The sequence below is a fragment of the Carassius carassius genome, chromosome 33 (genome assembly GCF_963082965.1).
Source record: "Carassius carassius chromosome 33, fCarCar2.1, whole genome shotgun sequence".
Taxonomy (NCBI): Eukaryota; Metazoa; Chordata; class Actinopteri; order Cypriniformes; family Cyprinidae; genus Carassius; species Carassius carassius.
The window spans coordinates 16,444,440-16,472,326 of record NC_081787.1 but is presented as its reverse complement, the minus strand read 5'-3'; the positions used below and the strand labels follow the sequence as shown (position 1 = coordinate 16,472,326).

General features: G+C 37.0%; 1 protein-coding gene across 1 annotated transcript; it reads left to right on the top strand.

Annotated features, from left to right (window-relative positions):
- Positions 1-672: 672 nt before the first annotated feature.
- LOC132113846 (diacylglycerol kinase theta-like) lies at positions 673-27,591 on the top strand. Its single transcript, XM_059521870.1, is given in 24 exon segments — positions 673-1,329; positions 5,065-5,144; positions 10,616-10,715; positions 14,858-14,943; positions 16,001-16,126; positions 17,703-17,859; positions 18,000-18,074; positions 18,155-18,255; positions 18,410-18,624; positions 19,976-20,060; positions 20,319-20,373; positions 20,901-20,962; positions 21,127-21,277; positions 22,174-22,212; positions 23,088-23,203; positions 23,724-23,875; positions 23,978-24,126; positions 24,217-24,395; positions 24,938-25,038; positions 25,139-25,285; positions 25,364-25,475; positions 25,980-26,132; positions 26,362-26,423; positions 26,425-27,591. Coding segments are annotated over 24 exon segments (2,742 nt in total). The 5' UTR covers positions 673-1,121; the 3' UTR covers positions 26,456-27,591.
- The last annotated feature ends 296 nt before the right edge of the window (positions 27,592-27,887 follow it).

Here is a 27,887-nt window from a genome sequence, read left to right as displayed (position 1 = left end):
ATGCAGTACAAGGACAGAGAGTAGCCTACAATGCCGGTTTTCTGACAAATAATGGCTATATAATGCATGCATTTGTGGTTAAAAGATATATACATTTTCTTTTAATGATGAATACTTTAGATTGGTAAAACCCATTTTCCTCAGCTGGGATCGTGTAGAGCCCTTTGAACCTGCAGTTTGGATCTTCTGCCCGTTGGTCCCCATTGAAGTCCACTAAATGGAGAAAAATCCTGCAGTTTTCCACAAAAACCTTTATTTCTTGACAGCTGAAGAAAGAAAGACATGAACATCTTGGATCACATGGGGGTGAGTAAATTAGGAGGACATGTGTATTCTGGCAGTGAACTAGTCCTTTAAGAAACAACAGGTTGTGTTGTTTTCAACCCATCATGTTTAAGAGTGTATTTGTGAATTTGTACATATTGTATATATATTCATATGAATTAGCCACCAATTCATCAAAATGTAAATTGATTATGAATTACCATAAGAGTGAGTTGGGGATGAAATTACCAACAAATGAACAGATATAGTATAATGAATATAATGACATTTAAAATTTGTCACTACTGGATTGTTTAAGGGTAGGCTAAATTTAAAGTCATAGACACTAGCCACTGGAATAGGCCTACTACATATTAAAACGGCTTGCCATAGCTGAGGCTCCTGCTGTTGAAGCTCGTATGTATGTTTCCCTCTGGCCGGAGCTCTACTACAGGCGGAAGTTATAGGCGCTTGTGTTGGTGAACATCTCCCGTAATGAGAAAGTGAAAAGCAGCCTAAATGATAAACAGCAGGCGTTTGTGACGATTTTAACATCACATTTATGTGGTGGCTTTATTTTCTCTTCTTGCATTCACAGACTGCTGGTTATCGTCAGTAAAGGCAGACTGGAATAATAATTAAGTTTGATGTCTGCTCAGATGGTCAGATCGTGAAGCTCTCACAGTAACTAACACAGGCGGGAGCAGGAGAAGAAACATTCACTTTATTCAGCGATGACTCGGGTTGGGTTTAACATAACTGCTAAATCACGTAGGTGACTTCCACAACAGTTAACCTAGTGGAGCCTTTTATCTATCTTGGCGTTTTGCACTGGATTTACATTGTAAGTGACAGAGATGGCAGACAGCGATCGGGTGAAGCACGACAGCTCGAGCTCGAGCCCCGGACCCAGGAGGAAAAGGACGCAGCAGTCGCCCGGTTCAAAGGCGCGGTACTCGGTTAACGCTCCCGGACACCGCTTTCGGAGAGTGACCCTGACCAAACCGACCTTCTGCCATCACTGCAGCGACTTCATATGGGGGATTGTCGGGTTTGTTTGTGAAGGTAAGTTGCTTTATGGATTCAACAAAGCAATGTCAACAAAGCGTCTTTAAATTCTCTTGTGCTAAATTCACACCGAAAAGCTGGTAATTTACAGAAGCTCTTTTGAAGTGGTATTTAGGTGCCTTTACAGAATGTTTAATGCTGCTCAGAGGTGAAAACTGCATTTTCACAGATATAAATTCAAACGTATATTTTGAAGCTGAGGTGGGTCAGAGGAGACTTATTTGCTCTAACAGAATTTTGAGCAGGCACAGAGCAGCCATGGCTGGGCTGTTTAAAGACGCCTTTACGTAAAGGTACCGGTATTATTATGGTATTCATAGTGCTAAATGAATACTCTTAAATAAACATAATATTTATCAGCTGACCATTTAATGCATTTTAGGTCACTTAACCATTTCATTTAAAGTGAAAGCTTCTGATTTGGTTTCACTTATAATTTTCCCATACCAGTTTGACTGACAGTTTTGATTGACAGATTATGATCTGTGCATGTGCCATCTTGGAAAGTGAAGGAATGAAGAAGGTAATGTTTAAAAAAAAAAATACGCATGCAGGCTGTCCAGCATTTCTCTCTCTCCTCCACACCTCCCTCTCGACAGAATGATCGAACAGACTTGCTTGTCTACTAACTGGGAAAGACAGATTGATGCAGATCGATCCAGCACACTCCTACCGTTGGACAGGAATCTGTGATTGGCTGGTCATGTGCAGGAGGACACTTTAATGAGATCCATCTAACTGATGGAGGCCAGTGGCAGAGAAGATCTGTGCTATTCTCTCTTCAGTCAGTTAGATGTTTACCATATGTGTTTTTCTTTACAGAGCTGCTTATTTGAGTTACAAATAAGCAATTATTTGTCTAGCGTGTTTGATTCAACTTTAATCCAAAGCAGTCTGTCTGAAAGAACCTGTGGTAATGGCTCAATGGTTTCCTTTTGCAGGGTTCAAAGGTACAACCGACAGCCCAGCTTACAGTGAATTAAAACAAAACAAGATGCAAAAAAAAAAAAAACCATAGCTGTGGTTCATATGACTCTTCAAGTATATTCCAAGTTTTCCGAAGTCATACAGTATCTCTGTGTAATGAGCAAATCAACATTTGACCCCTTATTCCCTGCTAATCTTCCTCTCCACTGAGCTTTACATGGCTGCAAACAAATAATTGAATCCGTGAACTGAACTTGATTACTGGATTATTTCATATAGTGAATAAATCATTCATTTCTTCTTTCATAAACTCTCATGAATGCAAGTTAGGGTGGATACCAGTCTTTTCAGTGAATTACAACTTAAATTAAACAAATTAAAAAATTATTATTATTTTTTAAAAATTTGCAACACAGACTATGACTTCGGAATACATAGTACATGAGTCATATGGACAACATTTATGATTCTTTTGTGTCGTTTATGAAGCTTTTATCTATTGTAAAGCATGGGGGGAAAAGCACCAGTTTTATCTCCTTTTGTATTGAGTACTGGGTTAGTAACCATTGGCTTTGCAGAATCTATGATAGAGTATCTTCTCTAAAGACCAGCCAGAGTATAATCTATAGCTAGACTGATTTCTTTTGACTCTTTATGATAATTTATCACAATGTTGCTGAGCTGTATGGATTAATTATTATGTGCAAAGACTGCAAAATAATCATGACCTTCCATCTGATTTCTTGTGTGCAAAACATGTTTTTTTTTTTTCTCATGCACATAGAGTGATTGAAAACTAGATCAGTCTTGACCTTTTAAAGCCTGTTGCTGTTTCCTAGGTAGATTTAATTTACTATGTTATGCTGTTGTTCACCAGGGTTTCACTACAGATCAGATGTGTAAATGATTCTGGCAGATTCAAGCAGCATTACTATAAAGACAAGTGGTCTGGATTAATGAGATTGGCAGCGCTGTAAAGCAGATGTTGATTGACAATGTGGATGTTACCAGGCAGAGTTAGGCAGAAATAAGACATTTCTGTTACGTAATGTGCTGCAGTGAATTTGTGATCGACTCCTCCAGGTTGGCATGGCAACACATAGTCCAATGGAGTATGCTGTAGCCAGATGGATCAAGAGAGAGAAGAACATAAACACACATGCACGATCTACATTGTCATTCTTATTGTGTGTTTATTGCATTAGTGAAAAGACTAGTAACATGTCAGGCTCAGATGAATTAATTAACATACTTATTACATTTTATTCATGAATGCTGCTTTTAAATGTAATACATGACTTATAGTCTTTTGATACGATCGGCTGATATAATGGAGATGCAGTATGTACAAGAACAAGATGTACTTAAAATGTCCAAATTAGGACTTATTTTAATGAAAAAATCACATAAATACATGAAAGCATAATATGTGCATTACCATATAATGATGCACAGAAATAGGAAATTAAATTCTGAATATCAAGATGACAATAAAATAACTTTCTACATGATTTTTGGATATAATATGTGAGGCAGTTATTAATCAGCTTGTATAAAAGAGGTCTATCTAGGAAAACCCAAATATGTTTTATATATATATTTAATAAGTATTGCAGTTGTGCATGCACAACTATTAACATTACCATTACATTAATTACATTACCAAATAATTCTAAATCCAAAGATTTATGGCCTACCGTGATGAACAGTAACATAAAAAATTGTCAAGTGATATCTAAAATAACTGGTTTTATTCAAGTCAGAAATATTTTTAACATCACCGAATCAACCTAAATGTATTCATTTATACAAACTAAAGAATTTATGTGAGTTAAATCAGGTAGAAATAACTGCAAAATACAGTTGGCATTGAAATTGTGGAAAAAAATAATAAAAAATACAAAGACAATTTATACTGTAAATATATATATATATATATATATATATATATATATATATATATATATATATATATATATATATATATATATTGTCATTGTATTTATAATTAGGTTTTTTTTAATTAAAAAATAAATAAATAAAAATTTATTTTTAATTACCTCTATAATTCTCCACCACTTTCTTTAGACTTTGGAATTAACATGAGGTGAAACTCTGGCCACAGATTCTGTCACTAGAGTTTTGCATGTTAGACTTCACAAAAATGTTGCTAAAACATTTTCATGGGTTCATACCACAAAGCTTTGTGTTGATAATGAATGTGTAAACAGAACCGTCTTAACAGCTTGTGCATGTAGTTTCAAACTGTTTCTGATTTCACAAGGCGATGGGCTTTGGAGTGTGCGTGAGAACACGACTGTGGTATAGTAAACTTTAGAATGTTTTCCTTGCTCTTGTGGTCTTGATAGTGAGAGGAGCTCAGCCTGACCAGTGAGATCACTTCCTGTCTCTAAGCATGAAAACCAACAAATGCATCAGTAAGGTTCAGTCTGTACTGAGGGCCAAAGTGGGCTCTGAAAGTACCTTAAATTGGGCACGCAACGATCCAGCGGTCAGTGCTCTTGTCTTTCGTGCGAGTTGTTCTCTTAAGCAGATAATGCTGTTGCTCGATGTTTGAAAATTTTTGTGAAATTTTGCCCAGTCATAGGTTGACTGCTATTTTGCAATTCATTTTGGTTCTTTAAAAGATTTATTATGCACTGAATTCAGTTCCGAATTGTGAAAATTACGACATGTAAGTGGGCTGCTGAGAAAGAAAGGGTATACCCACATATCTTGGCAACATAATGCACCATAATTCTGTGGCATGCACTAAATCTCTCTCTCTCTCTTTTTTCCCTGCAGTGTGTAACTTCATGTCACATGAGAAGTGTTTGAAGCATGTCAGGACCGTGTGTTCCTGTATGGCTCCCACACAAGTTCGGGTGAGTAAAGCATGCCACATATGACAGGGTAGACATCTTATGCGATTCACCCTTATTGGATATTACACTTATAAGGCTTTCACTAACACAACATTATTGAGGCATCACAATGCTGGATGGATGCTCTTGATGAAAAGTCTTACAATTATGCTGTTAATGAAGAATGATCAAGCTGTTTTGCGGGGTATGTTCATGCAAGAATGATCGTAATTAGCAGTTGATGCTTTACCTGTCTTATCAGTGGCTTTGCATTACAAACAAGAAGTGCATTACACCCTGAATCTCTATTGAATAATTTAGTCCTCATATACTGACTGGAACCGTTTTGCTCAGTGACACAGCAGTCAGTTTAGCCCTTTGTCCGGCCTTCATAATAAATTACTGATGACTTCCAGCCAGGTTGTGGTCTTTTGTGAAGGCCAAGTGTCAGCCAGCTTTTGTGCATTTGATAGCAGCTCATCTAGCATCTAGAGCTTTATCATAACAGCCTATACAGGAAGATTCTTCTCTCTCTCAGTGTCACATGTACTCACTCACTACTGATTATAAACCCAATCCCTATGAATTCTGTTCTGTTCACTAGTCACATTTGGGATGGTCAAATTTTTCTTTTGGTATCTTGATGTGTGACATTATGGCGAAATGTCGTACAGTAGCTTATTAGTCCATAGAATAAATAATTTGTAAAAATGACTTAAACATTTACTTTTGTAATATTGTTGTTTGTCCAGTGTTTTTTATTTCTATATATTTCTATATTAATTTTTCTAAAAAAAAAAAAATCTATATATTTTGTTATTTTTGTTTTATAATTCTCTATAGCTTAAAAAATATTTAAAACTTAAATATTTTTTAAGCTATACAGAATTATAAAACAAAAATAACAATTTTATTTTTAGAAAAATTAATATAGAATTATATAGAAATAAAAAAAACACTGGACAAACAACACAACAATATTACAATAATAAATATTTTAGTCATTTCTAATTTCAATTGTTGTTTTTTTTACATCCTAATATTTATATTTTATTTTATTTAAGCTTTTTATTAAAGCTTTAAGCTTTCATAATCATGAAAAAAAAAACCTTTCCTTTATTTTGATTGTATCAATCAGATATACAAAAAGCCTTTGAAGAGTTGCTTTGGCTTGAAGAAAAACTACTAAATATAAAACAGGAAGTATGTTTAGCATGAAAAAAGTATTAACCGTTCTGGTTAACAGCATGTGATAAAGTAACCACATGAGATGCTCGCTGCCTGGAAACTGCATCTTCTCACCGTGCTGATGCTACATGTGTTGCCGCATCAGGGTTGAGTTCACAGCAAGAAAAGTCTGCCTTGCTTTACCCAAATGGCACGGAGGTGACACAGACTGGCCAATTGCATCACAGCAGCCACAGGGCATGACAGGAGGCCAGGTCAAGCACCATGCCACAGCAAAACTTAATTTAGACCGAAAGATAATGAGGTGGAACAGAAACCACTGGTCTGAATAGAAGACAGGCCTTCAGAGACTCTTCTAGAAGTTTGTCTTCACATTTAATGCATGCAGAGACATACAAGAAAGTGCATGCAGTGTTTTAAATCTTTTTTGTTTTTTTGTTTTTTTGTTTCTTTGGATGGAAGACTGTGTTCAGTTTGAAAAGGAAACGGATATGATTTTTTTTTCATTTTATTTCATTTGTTATTTATTTATTTTTACTGGCTGAAGACTTTTCTCAGCTGTGTGTGTATGTGGGTGTGTGTTGTAGGTGTGAGTCAGTCTCTGAGCCAACTGCTCCATTAACCTTTACTGAACAACCTCACTGAAGCGCATCTGAGGAAATACGAACATAACAGTTGCAGCCATTCGACACTGTTATAAATTGTTATTTCTGTGGGTCTTAAAAGGGTCTTAAAAAGCCTTAATTCGCGTTTCACAAAGTAAGGCCTAAAAAGGTCTTAAATCTGAGCAGAATCATGGCATTAAATGTTGCATGCACTATAAAAAAACAAACAATATCTTCTATAGTATTTTTGTTTTGTTTTCCAATACAAATATCTAAACATCAAGATGCATTTACTTAATGCAAAGTGAACATTTAAAGTATTCTTTTCTGAGAAATAATAATAAAATAAAAACGTTATGCATAAAGCAAGATCAGATATGGCTATAGGATGCTCTGCAGTCTACTGTAGTGACTCCCCTGGGAGGCCAAGAATGTGTCCACTGCATGAGGGAGAGGTGGGCTGCACCTGTGTGTGAAAGCGAGAGATGGACAGAAGTGAAGTGATGTCTCATACTTGGAATTTGTGCTCTGCATTTAACCCATCCAAGAGCACAAACTCAGCAGTCAGTAGTGAAAACATACACACCTGCAGCCATTTTTGCTGCGGCTCCCTCTCTCAAGTCCGACTCTCTAACCATTAGGTCACGAGGATGGAGACGTATGTGTATATTGGCACTTTTCCACTGCATGATGGAGCAACGCGGAATGAAAAGTTTTTCACAAGTCGCGGCAGTAGAGGTGGCACAACTTTAACGACGTGAATAATCACTCTAAAGCGATACTAAACTGCAGTGGAAATGCAAACCGAGCCGAATCAAACCGTGCTGTACCGTACTGAGCCATATCGAGCGGAGTCATACCACGCAGTGGAAAAGCGCCATATGTGTTTGTGTATGCTTGTTTGGGCCTCATCATCAAAGGCTTTTTCCACTGACATTGATAGGTCTGCGTAGCAACACGATAACTGAGTTAATGTCCCCTGCCTTTTTGCAGTCGGGTTAGGGTTAGGTTAGGGTAGGTTAGGGGTTAGGTTTTCACTATCAGAGAAAAACATAGTACCTTTTATGTGAAAACAGCTTGTCAGTGGCCCAGTACCCTCAAAGAGACACCTTTGCTTCTATTAGTATGTTAAGGGTATAGAAAAAAAATACTTTGAACAGCAATGGTTACCGTGAACAGTTTGCTTTGGAGTAAATTATGACAGAGTTTTCATTTTTGGAACCATCTCTTTAATAATAGTATACACTATTTGAGGTTAGAAAAGTTTGGGGTCTATTTTATTTTAATAGCTAATAATTAAACATTTTATTCAGCAAAGATGCATCCAAATAATCAAAAGTGAAAGCAATTTGATTTAAAAAATTTTTATTTCAAATAAATGCTGTTCTATTGAACTTTCAATTTATCAAAGAATCCTGAAAAACATGGTTTCCACAAAAATGTTAAGCAGCTACCTGTTTTAAACATTGATCTTAATATTGTTTCTTGAGCACAAAGTAGTAGAATGATTTCTGCAGGATCTTGTCTTCAGTGTAAATGCACTGTTTTACAGTATGCATACTGCTGCAGACACATACCATTTTGTCTTTTTTTTTTTTAAATCAAATGCTGCATTTTTGTTGAGTGATCCTGAATTGTTTAATAATGATGCATTGGTGCAAAATGGAGAATGGCACTTACGTTTTTGTTTTGTTTTTTGTATGCAATAATGATCCAAATGCATGCAGTTTCCTTGATCCGACCACAGTACATTATACTTAGAATTTTAAGTGTTCATGTGCTATCTGATAATGAAACAATCAACTAAAACTGCATGTTAGATGTAAATGGGGTCTCTATAGGACGTAAATGTGTGAAAGGAAAAGGAGAACCACTCACAGACCATTTGGCTTTTCTTTGAGTGCATTTAAATAGCATATGTTTGTTTAAACAGGTTAAATGCTTTTAAATATAATGCTTGAATGCACTCTAACAGAGGAAAGATTAGGTTTCAGTGTTGTATTATGTTCGCTTATCTAAATGTACGTATTTACTGTAAGCTTAAACTGGACATATGAGAATGGCCCATGTGTTATATGGCACTTCTTGTTCTATATTCTGTTATTTTTTGTTTAGAAATCTGGGGTGTTTCTTTATGGTCTGCCTGCAGCACAGTCAGATCCTGTTATGCATTTCCATGGGGAATCTTCAGTTCTTTGCTGGTACATGAGGTCAAAAAGAAAAGACACCAGCTATTTAAATTCTAAATGCCCTCTGCATTTCTACTCCCCTCCCCCAAACAGGAAGGAAGTGCGGGCATCCGCGCGCTTTCCCACCATTCACTCCACTCTGATAGGAAGTGATGTCACACAGAGGTACATACAGATCGCGCAGTGCTCACTGCAACACAACTAGCCCATTAGTCATGTCTGATTTGTGATTAAATAGTTAGAACAAACCAGTTATTTATAATGACTCTGTCAAACTGATTTGCAAAACTGAGAACCTTAGGTAAAATGGTATGCAGATGACTAGGCACAGATGAAATTTGCTTACAAATCTCAAAACATGCCAAAATGTGTTAAACTGCAGAACCCTAGAAATCTACTGAGTATGGTGTAGATTTCTGGTGGGCCTGGAAATGATGATGATATTGTATCTTTAATCCTTGTAGAGATTAGTTACTGAAAACCAAGTCTTTTGTGCATGGTTTAATCACTTAATATTCACCGTTTGCTTCACATACAGCTGTGATGCCATGTATACTTAAAGGTACAATTTGTAAGATATTTGCAGTAAAATATCCAAAAACCACTAGGCTAGTGTTATATATTTTGTCCAGCTGATTACTAACAATATCTCTAATGTTTTCAACTACTTGTAAATTATGTGAAAATCCCCATTCTTAACAGTGACACGGCGGTGTAGTCGCCTGTCAATGACGTTAGTTACCTTTTTGTTACCGCCTTTACTGACGTAGAAACCACATGACAATAGTGTCGTGGACAAATGCGGAAGTAGTGTCTAGCGTCCAGCAAACCACTAGCTTGCTTCAAGCAGTTCCTTATTTACTACTTCTTGCATGTTTTATGGTGGATTGTGTTACTTATTTATGGAACATAATTACAGTTTACCGTCTGCCGCTGGTTCTGTCAACAAGGACAGCTCTCGTAAACTTGTGTTTTACTCGACAGGTGAGTTGTTTTGATTCGTATCTTTACAGAAAACGTATGCTATTATAACGATCAACAAGATTAGTGTTATGGGGCATACACGCCAAACGCGGGAATCGCATCTCTAGACCTGCGTGAGGAACATAGTCTGATCGCGTCTTTGCATTGTCTTTGTATGTAATCTACTCGCGCAAATCGTTGAACTCGCATTTGAAAATTATGACATCACGCACAGCATTTATAAAACTTTACCTCATCTGTTAAATCCATGATTTATATTTCCGTCTGATTGATGGCCATCAGCGGTTGGGTAGAAGACAACAAATCCCATCATCCCAGACTCCTTCTTAGCGTCATCAAACCACGCGATTGTTATTGTTTCGGTAGTGCGCCCTCTCGTGGCAGGTCCTACAACCTGTACCTTTAAGTCAGGGTTTTCTTTTTGGGTTTAGATTTAATAAGTATCTGAAAACAAAAAAAAACAAAAAACAAAAAAAAAGTCTCAGGTATATTTTATGAATCATTCTCCTCCTCGTTTGTGGTATAGGTTCCTGTAGCGCACTGCTTCGGTCCCGCCGGTCAGAAGAAGAGGTTCTGCTGTGTTTGCCGGAAGCATCTGGAAGGTAGTCCGGGTCTGCGCTGTGAAGGTGTGTGTGTGTGTTTTCAACAGCATGATGGCATCAGGATGTTTCCACCCTAGTAATGATTCCAATCACTTAATTTAAGGGCATTGATCACATGACCTGAGATGACTTTGCTACAAACAGAATACCAAACCTGTCCAAATAAAGAAATTTGGGCTCAATTCTGACCTTTTTTTCTGTTGGAATAAATGCAGAAGTTACATTCTACATTTACAGAAGTAATTTACATTTAGTCTTAAAGGGATAGTTCACCCAAAGTAAAAAATTATTGTCATATTCTTCGTCTTGTTGTTCCAAACCTGTATGACCATCCTTTTTCAGTGGAACATAAAAGAAGATATTTTTGTATATACCATTGAAGTAAACTTATACTGCTTGGTTAGCATCATTCTTCAAAGTATCTTGAAGGGTTTAGAACAATGAGATTGAAGAGTGAAATTCAATCAATGAAATGAGAGTGAAAAAAATGATAAAATAATTGAATTTCTGTTTAATAAGGGTCAGAGAGAGGGTAGAAAATGTTCATGTTAAACTGAATTACAGTCTCGACTTAGAAATGGTCTTTTGGGAAAAGAACCATAATTTCTAGAAAGGTTTAGTTTTGACTAGGGGTGTAATGGTACACAAACATGACGGTCCGGTACGTATTGTACCTTGGTTTTGATGTCACAGTTCGGTACAGTTTCAGAACAGCAGGGGGAAAACTAAACATAAATTTGTATTTTTTATTATTTATTATTATTAAACATTGGTTTACTGAACAAATTGCTCTTTCTTTAAATAAATTCAGTTAGCCTATAATACAAATTTTCTGAGGGATAAAATTTTACCTCGGCTTATGCTCGAAACTATAGTGAGCCCTTTTACATTAAGCCTACTGTAACATTACATTAAACGACAGAGCCCAAACTTAAATTTAATCACTATTTATTTTTAAATATAGCAAACAACACTCAACTTAAAAAAAAAAAATGCATACATGTAAATTGCTCATAATGCACTTTTTAAATGAACTTCTAAACTTTAAAAAAAAAAAAGTTTTTTTTTATATATTAATTTACATATAACTTGTCATAACAGATTTATTTAAACATTAAATAATTAAGACATCACTAACAGGTAAAGTAAACTGATGACTTGCCTGAGGTAAATAAAATGCTGTGACGTTTTGTTTACAAGCTGTTTTATTGATGTCTTTCTGTGGTTGAAACACTGACTGAGCGATTATATGAGGCATGAGATGTTCATTCATGTTTATTTCACATTAAAACTAGTAGTAAAGAGGAAGAGATGATCACGCTGCCGTTTGAACGGAGGCGTTTATACAGCGATCTGTCGCGCAGCATCAAATAGCACAAAGACAGCATTTATTGTTTGAATTTCCTGAGAAAAAAAGGACATAATTCGAAAGATGAGACTTTGTTTCTTATCAAAAGTAATATATAAAACTGTAAGTTTCAGAGAAGTTCAGCTTTTCCAGTGATTAAAATAATGTATTTGTTTGGTACAAATGCACACCCAACTGAAAGACCTGTATTGAAAAACCCCTAGTTGTGACCTATTGAAAGTCTTTCAGCTGTTGTTGGTTAGATCTTTTTTTCTTGCTGATACACATTAAAGGGACAGTTCACCAAAAAATTAAAATTCTGTCATTAATTACTCACTCTCATGTCATTCCAAACCCGTAAGACCTTTGTTTATCTTCAAAACACAAATTAAAGTGCTCCTATTATGGGTAATGAAAGTTCCATATTTGGTTTTGGGAGTCACCAACAAAAGGATGACATGCATGCAAAATCAAAAAACACTTTCATTGTCTTAAAATATGCATTTATTTTTTCGTTTTTGTTCAAGACTCCAAAACTATTCATTTAATGACTCATTTTTCCAAACCCCTCCTTTGTGAAACACTAAACTGCAGTGACAGAACGCCCATCACCATAACTTGCCCACAGCTTGGTGGTAAACACCCAAACAACCATGGTATATGTGTTAGCCCAATGCAGAAACATCCATACATTTCTAGACAATTGCAAGCGAACATATATTGCTGTTAGCCAATTAGATGGAGACCTACAAGCTACACGGAGCAAATACAACACAGAACTAAATACGTATTTTGCATGCTACTGTACAGCATGCTTCAGAGTACATGACAGCAACAGATTTTTTAAAAGACTTACTCCATATTCAGAATAAAAATTCCCTGATAATTTACTCACCCCCATGTCATCCAATATGTTTATGTCTCCTTCAGTCACAAAGAATTTATCTTAGTCGCAACTTATATAGTGAAACAAAATAAATAAATGACACTTTTTAACCACATGCTGGTCTTGTGTAGCTCTGTGAGGCGCATGCATACTCTGTGTACAATGGTTCAAGACTGGTTAAGTCTAAAAACTCCAAACACTTTTCTCCTCCAACATCGTAATTGTCCTACATCGTTTTTTACCCCTTTTTTTTTTTTAAGGGAAAAGCGACCCTCCTTGCATGTTAACTTTGTAAACATTGAGTCTGTGCTTCTGCAGTGATGTAGGATGATTTTGAAGTTGGTAGAGAGTTGGGAGTTTTTCGACATAACAGATTTACCCTCAGTGTCTTCTCCACAGGAATCCGCTACAGTGTTTGAGGAAGGGGATGTTCATGTTTTCCCAGGTCTGTGTGCACAACAAGTGGACAGGCATATATATGCTAATGTTTCATTTTGACATCACCTTTTGAAACGGATAATGATTCGTTTTAAAAACAACTTGTTTTCATGACTCGGAGTCGACTCTTTTGAAAGACAGTAACTTTATACGCAGGATGTTTTCATTCACTTTGGGCTTTGTTACACACTGCATGAAAGGTAATTTTAAAAAATCCATAAGAGGGGTACTTTAAGATATTTTTGATGAAATCTGAGAGCTTTCTAAACCCTGCATAGACAGCAATGCAACTACCATTTCCAAGGCCCAGAAAGGTAATAAGAACATTGTGTCACATGGACTATTTAAATTATGCTTTTACTACATGATTACATTATTATTATAGGGGGGAAGTCGTGGCCTAGGGGTCAGAGAGTTTAACTCCTAACCCTAAGGTTGTCAGTTCGAGTCTCGGGCCAGCAATACCACGACTTAGGTGCCCTTGAGCAAGGCACCGAACTCCCAACTGCTCCCCGGGCGCCGCAGCATAAATGGCTGCCCACTGCTCCGGGTGTGTGTTCACAGTGTGTGTGTGTTCACTGCTGTGTGTGTGTGTGTGTGCACTTTGGATGGGTTAAATGCAGAGCATGAATTCTGAGTATGGGTCACCATACTTGGCTGTATGTCACATCACTTTTTTTTTTCTTTTTTCACTTTCATTTCTGGGCCTTGAACATTGTAGTTGCATTGCTATCTATGCAGGGTTTAAAAAGCTCTCAGATTTCATCAAAGATATCTTAATTTGTGCTCCAAAGATTAATGAAGGTCTTATGAGTTTTGGAATGTCATGAGGGTGAGAAATTAATGACAGAATTTTCTTTTTTGGGTGAACTCTAACCCTTTAAGATGGTTTGCTGTTCAGGCTGGTTTGTTTTTGCTGGTTTTAGAGGTGTTTTTCACAGTTATTTCAGTTCGTTTCTTTTCAGTTCTTTGACCAACTAAACCAGCTCAGCCAGGCCAGCAACCCAAGATTCCTCTAAAACCTTTTTTGATTCTTCTGTTTCCCCAAACTGTTTTGGTCTTTTTCTTTTTCTTTTTATTCTGTTATTGCTCATTTGTCTGTGCTGGTCGCCTCTTTTTGGAAAGCAGCTGTTGCCATGAAAATGGCAGAATGGCCTTTTGCAGTGGGCTGAATTCTAACAACCAAGCTGAAAAAAGAAAAACATTGTACTCCAGCGCTCTCTTTCTATGTCTCTTCCTCTCTCTGTGCTTAAAAGTCGGTCTTTAATTCCCACACCCACTCAAACATTTGTTACAGCAACACAAGTTCAGTAAAAAAAATTTCTCTAGCAGACCTGTAACACCTCACAGGCAGTTCTAGCTCATCACATTTCCTCTGTCCTATGGAAATAAATATTAATTTACCAACTGTTTTGCCTCATGTTTGCTTAGTGGATAAATCACACAAAAAAGACTCCATGATCTTTCAGTAACTTCACCTCACATGTGTTTCAGTGTGTGAGCTACACGTGCACAGCGACTGTAGCCCGTTCAGCGTTAGCGACTGTCGTGTCTGCCACCAAGATGGAGGGCAAGATGTTGTGAGTATGAGAACCAGGACTGCACCATTTACTGATGTATTAACCTGATTAAAGCCAGTACACCAGAGAATAAAACCATGGCTGACCTCCACTTGTTTTTACTATATAAATATAAATGAACATAAATTGTTTTATTTCATAAATTAGAGCTTGCATTAACTGAACATGTTAAATAATTTACCAAATTTTAAAGTCATTGATGTATAATGCAAAATGATTTCTGACATTTTGACATATAATTTTCTGGCCTTTTATATACAGTACAGACCAAAAGTTTGGACACACCTTCTCATTCAAAGAGTTTTCTTTATTTTCATTACTATGAAAATTGTAGAGCAAAGGATGCTAATAGGGATTAGAATAAAAAAAAATATATAAATATATAATTTTATTTCTCCTTGAAAAATAGGTTGTGATATGAGTGAAAATTGGCGAGAGAAACAAGAAACTCCAACTCTAATGAAATAATTCATAAGATGTTGTTTCTATGTTGAAATGGGTGACTAGATCACAAGGTTGCGTCATGCTTTCTTTTACGTTTTCACCTTAAAAAGAGTTAGAATAAAAAAATAACCACAACACGGTGATTGAAACAAAGAGCTTTTGCCACTGAAGTTGTGATGTAAATGTCACAAATACAAAGCGTTACAACATTTTACTGACAAAAATCAGTAGATGGAAAATTTAAAAGCCTTCCATCTAAGTGATGGATAATAGTTCTTTGAAGTGCATCCTCTTAGAAACACATGAGACGTGTAAAGGTGTAAAGAGAAAAAAAAAAACTAGATTAGTGAAGTTGTTCCCTAGTACTCACAATAATTTAGTTTATTAGAACATGATCATCTTCTAATAAGATTTACTTAATTATAATTGGATCCTTTCAGATTATAGAAGCTTTATCCTACCCCTGAAATTAAAGAGAAAAGATGGGTTGATAAGAAGCGTTGATCCAGGAGCATGTCCTGGGTTAATCACATTTCCTAGCTTTATTTTTGCTCTAGATTGTGTTACTGGCCACATGGTTTTTTCTAACCGTCTTCCCCTCCTACTCTGATAGGACACGTTCCAGCACCACTGGCGGGAGGGGAACATGTCCTCAGGGGCCCGCTGTGAGGTGTGTCGTCGCACCTGCAGTTCTTCGGACACCCTCGCTGGCATGAGATGCGAGTGGTGCGGTGTTACCGTGAGTGTGTGGTTTTTAAAGTGCACCAAGTCTTCACTTGTCTCATCATTTAATGCTTTCAGTTCCAATGGCTTCATTATTTAGTTATAAGAATGAAGGTGAGTGGGCTTTCAGGTTGTCATATCTCACAATGAATCAATCTATTATTTAAAAGATGCAATGCAGGATGCAGTTACTGTCATCACTCACAAAATTGGACTTGGTTAAAGTTAAATACAATTCAAAAGTTTGGGGTTTGTTAAGATTTATTATTATTATTTTTTATTATTCTTTTAGTCTATTAAGTCTCTTACACTCACCAACGCTGCATTAAAAAAAGAAGCAAAAATAGAGTAATGTTGTGGAAAAATTATTACAAATTACATTTAATTTTTATTTTTTTTTATATATTTAAAAATGTAATTTAATCTTGTGATGTAAAGCTGAATTTTCAGCAGCAGGTCTTCAATGTTAGGTGATCTTTCAGAAATCATTCTAATATGCTGATTTGTTGGTCAATAAACATTTCTTATTATTATCAATGTTGAAAACAGTTGTTTACTGGTACAATTTTAATTTCAAGATCCTTTTGTGAATAGAAAGCTCAAAATAACAGCATTTATTTGAAATGGGAATCTTGTAACATTATCAATGTCTTTGCTGTCACTTTAGACAAAGTTTTAATTTCTTTCACAATCTTACAGACCCCAAAATTGCAATGGTAGTATTGTGTTTGTCCTCGTGATGCCTTTTTCCAATCAGTTGTCTAGACGTTTATTTTACATACTGCATTTTTGTCATTAATCGTATGACTGTGTTCCAAATCACTCACTTGTAAGTTTCCTTTTCACCAAGGATGCTAACTTAGAAGTCACCTGCCCATGTAGGTAGGCAGGTTTTGGTAAAGAGCCATTGTGTGTAAATGGTATCGCAGCTGGGCGTTCCAATGACTCACTCTCTACTTTTTCCCACATTATGTTTTAATTAATTCCTGGTGCTAAAAAACTCTACTCTACTGCACTTCATCTATCAGACCATGTGCACTAGCATGCATTTTATCCCTTCCCCAGTACTCATGTTTTTCAGTATGTAGGTTAGTAGATGATGTAAGCACCAGTGCCTGAGCAGAAGGTTTTTTGAGGACAGAGACTGCAGGGTACATTATTTGAAATGGGTTGCTGTTTGCTTTGAAAGCAAGGTTGCTGTTATACTTTGAAAGCATAAACCTAGAGGATTTAGAGGGATTTGAGAACAAAGACACAAGTACTTACGCACACACACACACACACACACTATAGCTGAACTTTTATTTTAGTCGAGTTGGGGTGGTTTAGTGGCCAAATATCAGTAATGGTAACCGAAAGGTTGTTGGTTGAAACTCTGCAAAGGTCACTCCATGAATAGTAGAGCATTGTGCTCTTTAGCAAATCACCTAGCCTCTGGTTAATGTAGCACACTTACTACAGAGAAAATCCTCCTGTATATTGCTTTGGATAAAAAAATGCAGCATCTGTTGGCATTAAACTGCAGTTGTCATAAAGCTGTACTGCTTGTAATCTTTTGGCCCGACCACTTATCTATGTTTATATGTTTTCAGGCACATGCATCATGTTACATAATCATCCCCCCAGAGTGTGGCATGGGACGGTTGCGGAACATGATTCTTCACCCCAGCTGTGTGCGGATCTGCTCGCGGAACTTCAGCAAAATGCACTGTTACAGAATCTCGGAAAATTCCCAACACAGCGAGATGGGTAATGCCTGGACACGTTTGCACCCTCACCGAAATCTGAGCGGACATCTAAAACTTAAAGAAATGTTCAGGTTTACAAAAAGCTATGTGGATCTCACATGTCTGTTTATGCTTATATAATAAGAGAACTGTTTTCTCCAGATAACCTGGATGATGTCGATACTCAGAGTCCAGTAACTTCAAAGGAAACTCAGTCTATGGGATCACCTGACACGGGTACAAACCTGGGCAAAAATGACGTGGATAATAGCAATCACCCTTGTGCCCAAACGAATCTCCTTTCTCCTGGCCTACAGGTAAACAGACGCTGAAAGTGTTCGATGGCGACGATGCAGCGAAGCGGAATCAGTTTCGTTTGGTTTCAATCCCTCGAATAATCAAGAATGAGGAAGTAGTGGTAAGATGTTTTTTTTTTTTTTTTTTACCTGATCAGGTTTCACCAGAATTAAACTTTTACATTGTATAACTCAAGCTAGTTATTGTAAAGACCATGCCTGAATAACACTTTCTTTGTCAGTGTTGTGCTGATTTCTTACTTCCTGTCCTGACAGGAAGCATCGCTCAGAGCATTCTACATCCCAGATGAACCGCAGGATTACGAGCTACAGAGTTACAGCCAACAGGGCCTGTTTAAAGATGACATCATCAACCGTAACGGCTTGCCAGACAACAAGTCCGTTTTTAAGGATACAGTGTCTGATTCTTGGCTGCTCAGATCAAAACCCAGAGAAGTGGAAGTGGTGAAGATTTATCCCGGCTCGCTCAAGTGAGCTGCACTTCTGCTTTTAGTGCATATTTGCTGTTTTGTTTTGTGCTGTCCGGCTTTCATAAATACATAGATTCACAAGGAATATTGGAGGTTAAATACATTGAGTCATTTATTTAACCAATTCATTCAAATGTCTGATTCATTCACTCATTATGTATGAGTCGTTTAATCACCGACTCACCCGATTCAATCAAAGACACAGATTCATTCAGTAACAAAACACTGTTATTTAATTCTCAACGACGTGCAGCGGTTCTGATTATTTCTGGAATGTTCTTTAGGGAAATAAAGCAGACAACAGACAATATTGTGTCTAAAATGTAACTTGCGGTATTAACCTGCTTATTGAGCTGCTGTATAAAATCAGTTTTACATTTGCAGTTGTTCTGATATTCAGGGAAAACCACACTGTTGCTCATGTGATATTGCTAAACTATATCACATGATAACATTAAAACAAAAAACACAGAGGGGCATATAGGTCCCCATATCTTGAATTTTGAGGGCATTCTAATGGTATTGTTATTGTTTCTAGGCGATACATATCGCACACCACTATATTATAGTAGCTTTATATAAATAAACAGAACACAATGGAATTTTTTTTACATACAAAATGGTGTTCCATAAAATTTTAGAGGCTAACACATCGTAAAGATGTGCAGTGTTCTTATGTAAATATGGGAGATCCAGCTTACAGTTGACTTATCTAAGGGTTTTATGGCACATCAGTCATCTCGCTTTTCCAAACAAACCCTAAATCATCTCCAAACATCGCAAGGAAATTGGCAATAGCTGTGTCGTGTGCCACTCGGCGAGGGCAAGTGTATATAAAAACCAATCAAAACACACATGGCATGACTGATGACAAACTTGCTGTTGTGTGTATGGCTGCCACTAAGATGGAGTGACACAGCATCCATGGTTTACCTTTGATGTTGTTGCCATGCCAGCAGGAAATGGATCACAAATGGAGCCTCATCCAGTTCATGAAAAGAACAGCAGTGCCACTCATGCTCTTGATGTTTCCATTAGATCAGGCATTTTGTTTTGTTAATGAGGGTCTGGAACTAATGAAGTATTTTGTGTTTTATTAACAGTTTTGAGTCAGGGAGGCAGTGAGTCAGACTTAACACATGCTGCCAGTTAGCGCCACAATCAAATGTTAATGTTCTTACGCAATATTTGATTACAGTGAAACAAAACATTGTCTGAAGTTTCAGTGGCAGACCAGCGTGGGATTTGTATGTTGCCAAATCGCTAATGAATCATTGTATGGAACGTTTTTTAGTGCTTAACGGTTTCAAATGTTGCTGTAATGAGGAAAGTTCTTTCACGTGTGTTTCAGGGTTGGAGTCATCTCCGTTACCGCTGGGAAAAGCAACACAGTAGAATCAATCTTAAAGGAAGTGCTCTCACAAATAGGAAAACAGGTACCTTAGAATTGAATTCTCAAAAACACAACTTTAACCCTACTTATTAGTACAGTATCTCAAAAAGAGGAAATCTGTACCATTATAAGCCATCAAAAGATTTTTTGCTTGCCACATAGCAATCAGACCCTTGTATCCCAGTGGGAACTTTTGCACAGGCAAACACCATGTATTTTACAGAAAATGCAAAAATCGAGTTATTTGTACTTTATGCACAATTTGTATGTTAATCGACATGGTTTCTGCTAATGTCCATAGAATGAAAACCCTGCTGACTTCAACCTTGTAGAAGTTTTCATGAGCAGCAAACAAGGTAAGATGTCTTACTTAAACAGATATTTAATACATAAATGTTCATTATTATGTTCCAGTTGCATGCATGTAAATATTCATCAGGAAAATAACTTTTTCTAACAACGTGTTAAAATGATGTATTGCAAAAATTACTATGCTTTCCAGAAAGCTACACAATAAAACCAAATGAATTTTGGGTAGATATGTTGAACCAAAACATTAAAATTATTTAAATAGGAAAACTGTTTGACATTTAAAAGTGTTACATAGTTCATTGTACATATGTGCACATATTTTTGTACATCTTCATTGTATTTATTTCTGGAACTTTTTTTAATTTCATATATTTTATAATTAAAAACTACTTCAATAATATTAAATATGATTGGTTTTTTTATGTCATTGTTTTCCAAGTATCTTTAAGAATTGTTATATAATATCTGTTTGATATTAAAGGTGTTTATTGTGCAAACCCTTACAACACATAAAAAAGCTCAGAAAAATGTTTCACGATATCCTGACCTTGCATTTCTTATCCATCTTCAGTGCAACGGCAAGTCCTCAGCGGTCAGGAGATTTTACTGGACAAACTGCAGGAGATACGGAAGGTATGTGAGGCAGGTCATGATGATTTTGCTTGGCATTTGGAAAAAAACCCATTGGTAATAAGCTCTAATAAGCACAGCACATTTATAGTGTGTGTGCTTGTTATGAAATAGATGAGAGCTTCTTGGTTGTCTCGAACTCTGATTCTGATCTTGTTTCTTTTTAGACATCGTTGCGACAGATGAATCAGACACGGTTTTACATCGAGGAAAGCAGGAATCGAGTGGCACAAGTCAATCTACTCTTGGGAGGCTTTCCAACACAGCTTGACAGAGAGGAATACACAAACCTGCTCTCCGAACACCTCGCAGTCAAAAGTGAGTCTGTGTGTGCTCAAATGATGTGTAATCTCAAGATTTATATATATCAGATCCTTTGGATTTCATCTCATTCATCTTGTCAGTCTCTTAGGATTTTATTAATCTTTCCATGAAATTGTCCTTGCACAATGCTGACCTATAAGTCTGACATGAGGCATCTTGTGTACTCATCGCCGCTCTGCTGGGAGGGATTGAAACGGATGATAAACTGACTGCTGAGCATTTATTGTGATTGGATCTGATTTAGCATTTCATCATTTTCTCACCAGTGAATCCTCCGCAGTGAATGGGTGCCGTCAGAATGAGAGTCCAAACAGCCGATAAAACATCACAATGATCCACAAGTCTTTTGAGATGATTGCTTGTTTAAAAAAAAAAACAAATCCACCATTAACTTTAAATAGTTGCTTCTAGAAAAAATACTAGTTTATAATCCATAATGCTTCTTCCAGTAAAAAAAAAATGCTATCCCCTGTTGTCCTCTCACTTCAAAATCCAGCGACATAATGGTTTAGAACTTTTTTGAGTGCTTATGTAAATATTTCACACCTGATTCAGACAAGATTATTTTTCCACTGGAGAAAGCAATGTTATAGATAGAGACCCATATTTTAGCTGGAAGCAATGGTTTGAAGTTAAAATGTCTTTATGAATGGGTTTATCATAAGGCTTTCTGCTTCACAAGACATTAATTGACTGGTGACGTTGATAACTTGTGGATTATTGTGATATTTCTATCAGCTTGGACTCTCATTCTGACGGCACCCATTCACCGCAGAGGATCCAAGTGGTGAAATGTTACTTTTCGCCAAATTAGTTTTGATAAAGAAACAAACTCACCTATATCTTGTCTTGATCTTGTCTTTATTTCTCTCTCGCTCTTCCCCACCCAGGTCATTTGGTCACCATCACTCACGTGTACTCTGGACAAGGTAAGAGAAATGGCATTCATAAATCATAGGGTTCTGTGGGAGAATGGCCTGTTTCCTCATGACAGGAAATGCATCCCTCCTTTAGAGGTGGCTCATAATATCGGTCTTTGTTCTGAGCACAACTGAACTGCATGACTTTATTTGATAAGACTGAAGGTCGCTGGTGCGTGCTGCAGAACAGACTGCCTGCTGTGTGCTTGGGCCACAGGCTGGACTACTCTCAGTGCTCCGTAAATGAGAGCCCTTGTTCTGCACACAAACGCTCTGAACTGCCGGTTGTTCTCAATCATCCACCACATGCCCACTGGCTCAATCGACTTGATGCTTTGACCTCTTTTCATATTGCTGATGTAGTAGCGTGTTGGTTTGTGTGGAGATCTTAAAATAAGTAGTGGTTAACACACAGGCTTTTACAACTAGAGCTACTACTCTACTTCTTGCTAAGATTTCCTGTTGTTCGCTACTGTACTACTGAAACAAAATGATACAAAGGTGGTTTAAAGTTGAAAATAGACCGTTCTGCTTGACTGATACAAAGAAGTGAAAATATTAACAATATTTATATGTATATATACACAGTGCCGTCCATAGGTATTGGAGTCAAGACATCTGCATATATGATTAAAAGATGAATATGAGACAAAACTACAGAATGTCACATTTTATTATTAGCTGTTTCAACATTTATTAATTTATTTTATAAAAAAAAAAAAACTGAAAAACGAATCTGACTGAACCTCAACTTTTGAACGGTAGAGATGATGTATAGAGGCTTGCTTTGGGATTTTTGTCTCTTCTCAAAATAATTGTGTCCTAGGTTGTGAGCAGGTGTTAGTGAGTGTGTTTGAAGAATTGAGCTGCTGTGCTGTTTTCAGGTGCAGTGGTTCTGCAGATCAGCTGTTTCTCAGAGGCGGAGAGGATTTACATGCTGGCCAAAGACACAAGCATCAGCGGCAAACAGCTCTTCTCACTTGTCATACCTGAGATCATGGTACACCATCTTTTTGCAAAGCCATACTGTACATCAGTGGTTGCAACAGACTTATTTTAAATGCGTTCATTCCAAACCTTTAAAACTTGCTTTTTTTGAAAAATCTCCAAACGATGAAAGTTCAGTGCTGCTTGGATCGAAGTTGCACGGAGCCCTTAAAAGGGACTTAAAAAAAAATGAAATGGGAACAATTTCACTCAAACTTTTGAGGTCCATCCTGAATCATTCGCATTCCTCGAGAAACTTTACATTCACTCACAAATGTTTTGCGAGAAAGTTTCTTGGAGGAACACAATAGTTTTAGCGATAATGCAAATGTTTTGTAAGAAAAGGCAAATTTCTCTTAAAAGCTTATTATTTCAAAATAATCACCTGTGTTAACTTAAATGTGATCAGTAGGTCTCGTGCTGTTCATTGAAACAATAGAGCTCATAATGCTGGCCCAATCTTTATATGCATCTGCCCTCTAGTGGCCAATAGTAAACTACAGTAATGTAACTCTTATTTTCTCTCCCCACAGCAAAGCAAGCTGGCCAAAGGAAGTAGCCCCCTGCTAGTCTTTGTCAATCCTAAAAGTGGTGGATTAAAGGGCAGAGAGATCTTATACAGTTTCCGGAAACTACTAAACCCTCACCAAGTGTTTGAGCTGACCAGCGGAGGACCACTTCCTGGGTTAGACCAACACTTATTTTGAATGATGGATCGATGTTGTGACTGGCAAATGAATGAATACTGTCATTTCCCTTCTCACATATGAGCGTTTGTATTGTACAGGTTGCACACGTTCAGGGACGTCCCTCACTTTCGTATCTTGGTTTGTGGAGGAGACGGCACAGTGGGATGGGTGCTGGGGGTTCTGGAGTCCATCCGGCACAAAATCACCTGTCGAGAGCCAGCAATCAGCATTATACCAATGGGCACCGGTAAATGATGGAGGGAATATTCCTAATTTAATTCTAGTTTGCTATATGTTTTACTAACTGTTAGCATCCATCGTCGTTTGTGTTTGGCAGGGAACGATCTGGCTCGGGTGTTGCGATGGGGGCCAGGCTACAGCGGCGAGGACCCCTACAACATCCTGCTGTCTGTGGACGAGGCAGAGGAAGTGCAAATGGACCGCTGGACAATTCTTCTGGATGCACAGGAATTGACAGAGGATGGCGAAGTGAATGGCTTCCTTGAGCCACCCAAGGTACATCACAAGTCCCCATATTACAATAAATATGATTTCTTCAATAGTAGGCCTATTTTTATTTTTTATTTTTTTTTATAAAATGCATATGATTTAATTTATAAAAATATATTAATATTTGTAGTAATTTATGTAATTCATGCACTTATTATAATATATATATTATGTATTAGTTATCTATAATCAATATATAATAATAATAATAAGAATATAACTAATTAAAATTTATATTTTTTATTTTGTAATGCATTTTTTTCTGTATTAAAATAAAATATATATGATTTAATTTCACATTTTAATTATTTGTAATAATTTATATAATTCATGCACTTATAATATATATTATGTATTAATTATCTATAATCAATATATAATAATAATAATAATAATAATAATAATAATAAAAAAGAAGAAGAAGAATATAATCATTGAAATGTTTTTTTTTTTTTTTTGAAAAAAGCTCCGCTTAGGAATTTAAACACATTTGTAAGGTACTAGTGTGAAGAATCAGTCATAACTGGGTTTGCCTGTCTGTGTTTTAGATTGTGCACATGAATAATTATTTTGGGCTGGGAATTGACGCTGAGCTGAGTCTGGACTTTCATCATGCACGTGAGGAGGACCCAGACAAGTTTAATAGCAGGTGACTTGTTATTTTACCTCAAATGGGTGGCCATGTGACCCACAATTTAGGTGAAGGTGGTCTCTGCCTAGGGTTTTTGATTTTGTCATTGTTCTCGCAGGTTCCACAATAAAGGTGTGTACGTAAAGGTGGGCCTGCAGAAGTTGAGTCACACACGAAACCTTCATAAAGACATCAGCCTGCAGGTGGACAGACAGGACTTGGAACTGCCCAGTATAGAGGGACTGATATTCCTCAACATTCCCAGGTAAACACACACCAGTCTCACACAGAGGTAGTAAAGACGTTTGTTGTTAAAGGTTAAAGCTGCTGTATGTGTGTCTAGCTGGGGTTCTGGTGCTGACCTGTGGGGCTCAGACAGTGACTCTCGGTTTGAGCGGCCCAGGATAGACGATGGGATGCTGGAGGTTGTGGGAGTTACTGGGGTTGTGCACATGGTGAGTTCTCATGTGTTTTGCGTCACAAAATACAGTAAAACAAGAATATTGTGAAATATTATTGCAATTTACAATAACTGTTTTTTTTTATTGGAATATATTTTAAAATGCAATTTATTTCTGATGCAAAGTTGAATTGTCAGCATCATTACTCCAATCTTCAGTGTCACATTATCCCTCAGAAATCATTCTAATATGCTGATTTACTACTCAAGAAACTTTACTTTTTATTATCAATGCTGAAAACAGTTGTGTTGCTTTATATTTTTGTGAAATCTATGATAAAAAAAAAAAATCCCAGTTCAATAAAACAGCATTTATTACCTAAAATAGAAATCTTTTGTAACATTGTTTTGATTCATTTAGTGTGTCTTTGTTGAAAAATAGTTAAGTAATTTATTAATTTTAGAAAAGATATAATAATTATTAATAAAAAAAAAACTTGCTGACCCTAATGTTCATATTGTTTATATATATATATATAATAATAGTTTTTTTCTTCAGGGTCAGGTTCAGAGTGGGCTGCGCTCTGGGATTCGTCTCGCTCAGGGCAGCTACATTCGTATCAGTGTGAACAAACCCATTCCAGTGCAGGTGGATGGAGAACCCTGGATACAATCACCTGGACAGATCATCATCTCTGCTGCGGGACCAAAGGTGCTTTTATATACCTCTAAACTCATTCATACCCCCTCATTGGCCTGGTTGGTTCAGTTCTTAGCAGCTCAGCAGCGTGAAGACAACATAACATGATGACGTAGAATATCTGAATTTAACACTCAAGAAAGGTCACAAAGGAAGCAACTAGAAGAATTGTGAACGAAACCAAAGGTCATTCCCCTCCACCATTTCCGTGTATTTAAAATGGGTACATTCTCTGTTTTAGGTGTGCATGCTGAGAAAGTCCAAGGCCAAGCAGAAGAAACAATCAGGCAGTTTGAAGGAAGGCCAGTCCAGCTCCCAGTGACGGTGGGCAGTGACAAAGCGCACAAACATTTCATTGACAGCCCTTTACTGTCAACTTGACAACATTTCTTTTAGTCTGTGCTCTGTTCTTTGTTACGTTCTGGGTTGGTATCAATGCTACTTTAATTACTTTAGCTGATGTATTCCGTATTACACTGACATCTCTATCATCTCATAGTCAATAGCGGTCAAACCCTGTCTGACAATAGCACTGCAGTCTGTTACTCAGGACTTTAGCTGCCCTCAGCCTGGTTTTGCCTTAGATTCAAACTGGTGTAGATATATATATATTTTTTTTTTGATTGCCAAACTGCATCTTGTTTTCAAAGGGGATATTGTCTTAAAGTAGTCACTGAAAGGCTACAGCGCATATTAATAAGCAACCAGTAGTTAATCACATCGTGTGCATCACAAATGCCATAAAATACACTTTTGTGAACATCACCAAGTTATGATCATTACTCATTACACCATATGGTGGCCTTTTTGGTTTATGGTACATACTGTGACTCACCTGGTCATTTTTCATCTTTATAATTATTACCTTTAATGTCTTACTCGAAGTTTATTTGCAATAGCAGCCCTTTAGTAGCTTTCTACAAGTATCTGAACCAAATAAATGCAGTATAAATGTACAAACAACTCCATTAAGAGCACATTTGATTGTATAAGTGTGTCAGGGAGAGATTGTTGTCTTTGTATTTCAGTTTTGTAGCTTTCTCAGCTGTGAGACTGTAGGCGCAATCATGCGCCTCACCAAAACGTGCGTAAACAAATTTGGCGTCATCACAGCCGTTTTGTAAAAGGCGGATGAATATTAATAGCTTTTCGAACATGTGTGGTACCGAAAAATACTGTGAAAGAGTTGTGGATTTTATGAAGGATGCATGTTTGTAAATTCCCTGCGATGTTTGTGGACACATGCACCACTTTTGGTGTTAATCGTAATATAATGGCGTATGATACTTGATAAAACACATTCCATGCAAGATCACGTAGCATATGTGGTATTTAACATGGTGCCAGTTAGTGTAACTGGATATATGAACCTTTAAGCCAACATAGCTTTATCATGTTCTGGTGAAAGCATTGATTTGTAAGTAAATACATTTGTTACTGTTTCTGACATAGTCGTGTAAAGTTACTCATCCCAATGCAGTATTGTGATATACTGGCTAGTGTAAATATGCTGTCTGTACAGTGACTGGTCAGCCCTGGATTCATGAGGCTGGCCTTAGATTATTGGCAGGCTGTTGCTCTGAAAACGTGCTGGACACAGTGCGCAGCCTCAGCTGTCTGACTTCATCTACCTCGTCTCACCGGCACACATCACTTCGAGAATCAAGTTCTGCCAAGTTCTCCCAAAGACTTCATGGGTTGTGTCTGTGAATATTCGGAATAGTCAAATAGGTCTGGTTGGGAGCCTATTGAATTGAACAGATGAAA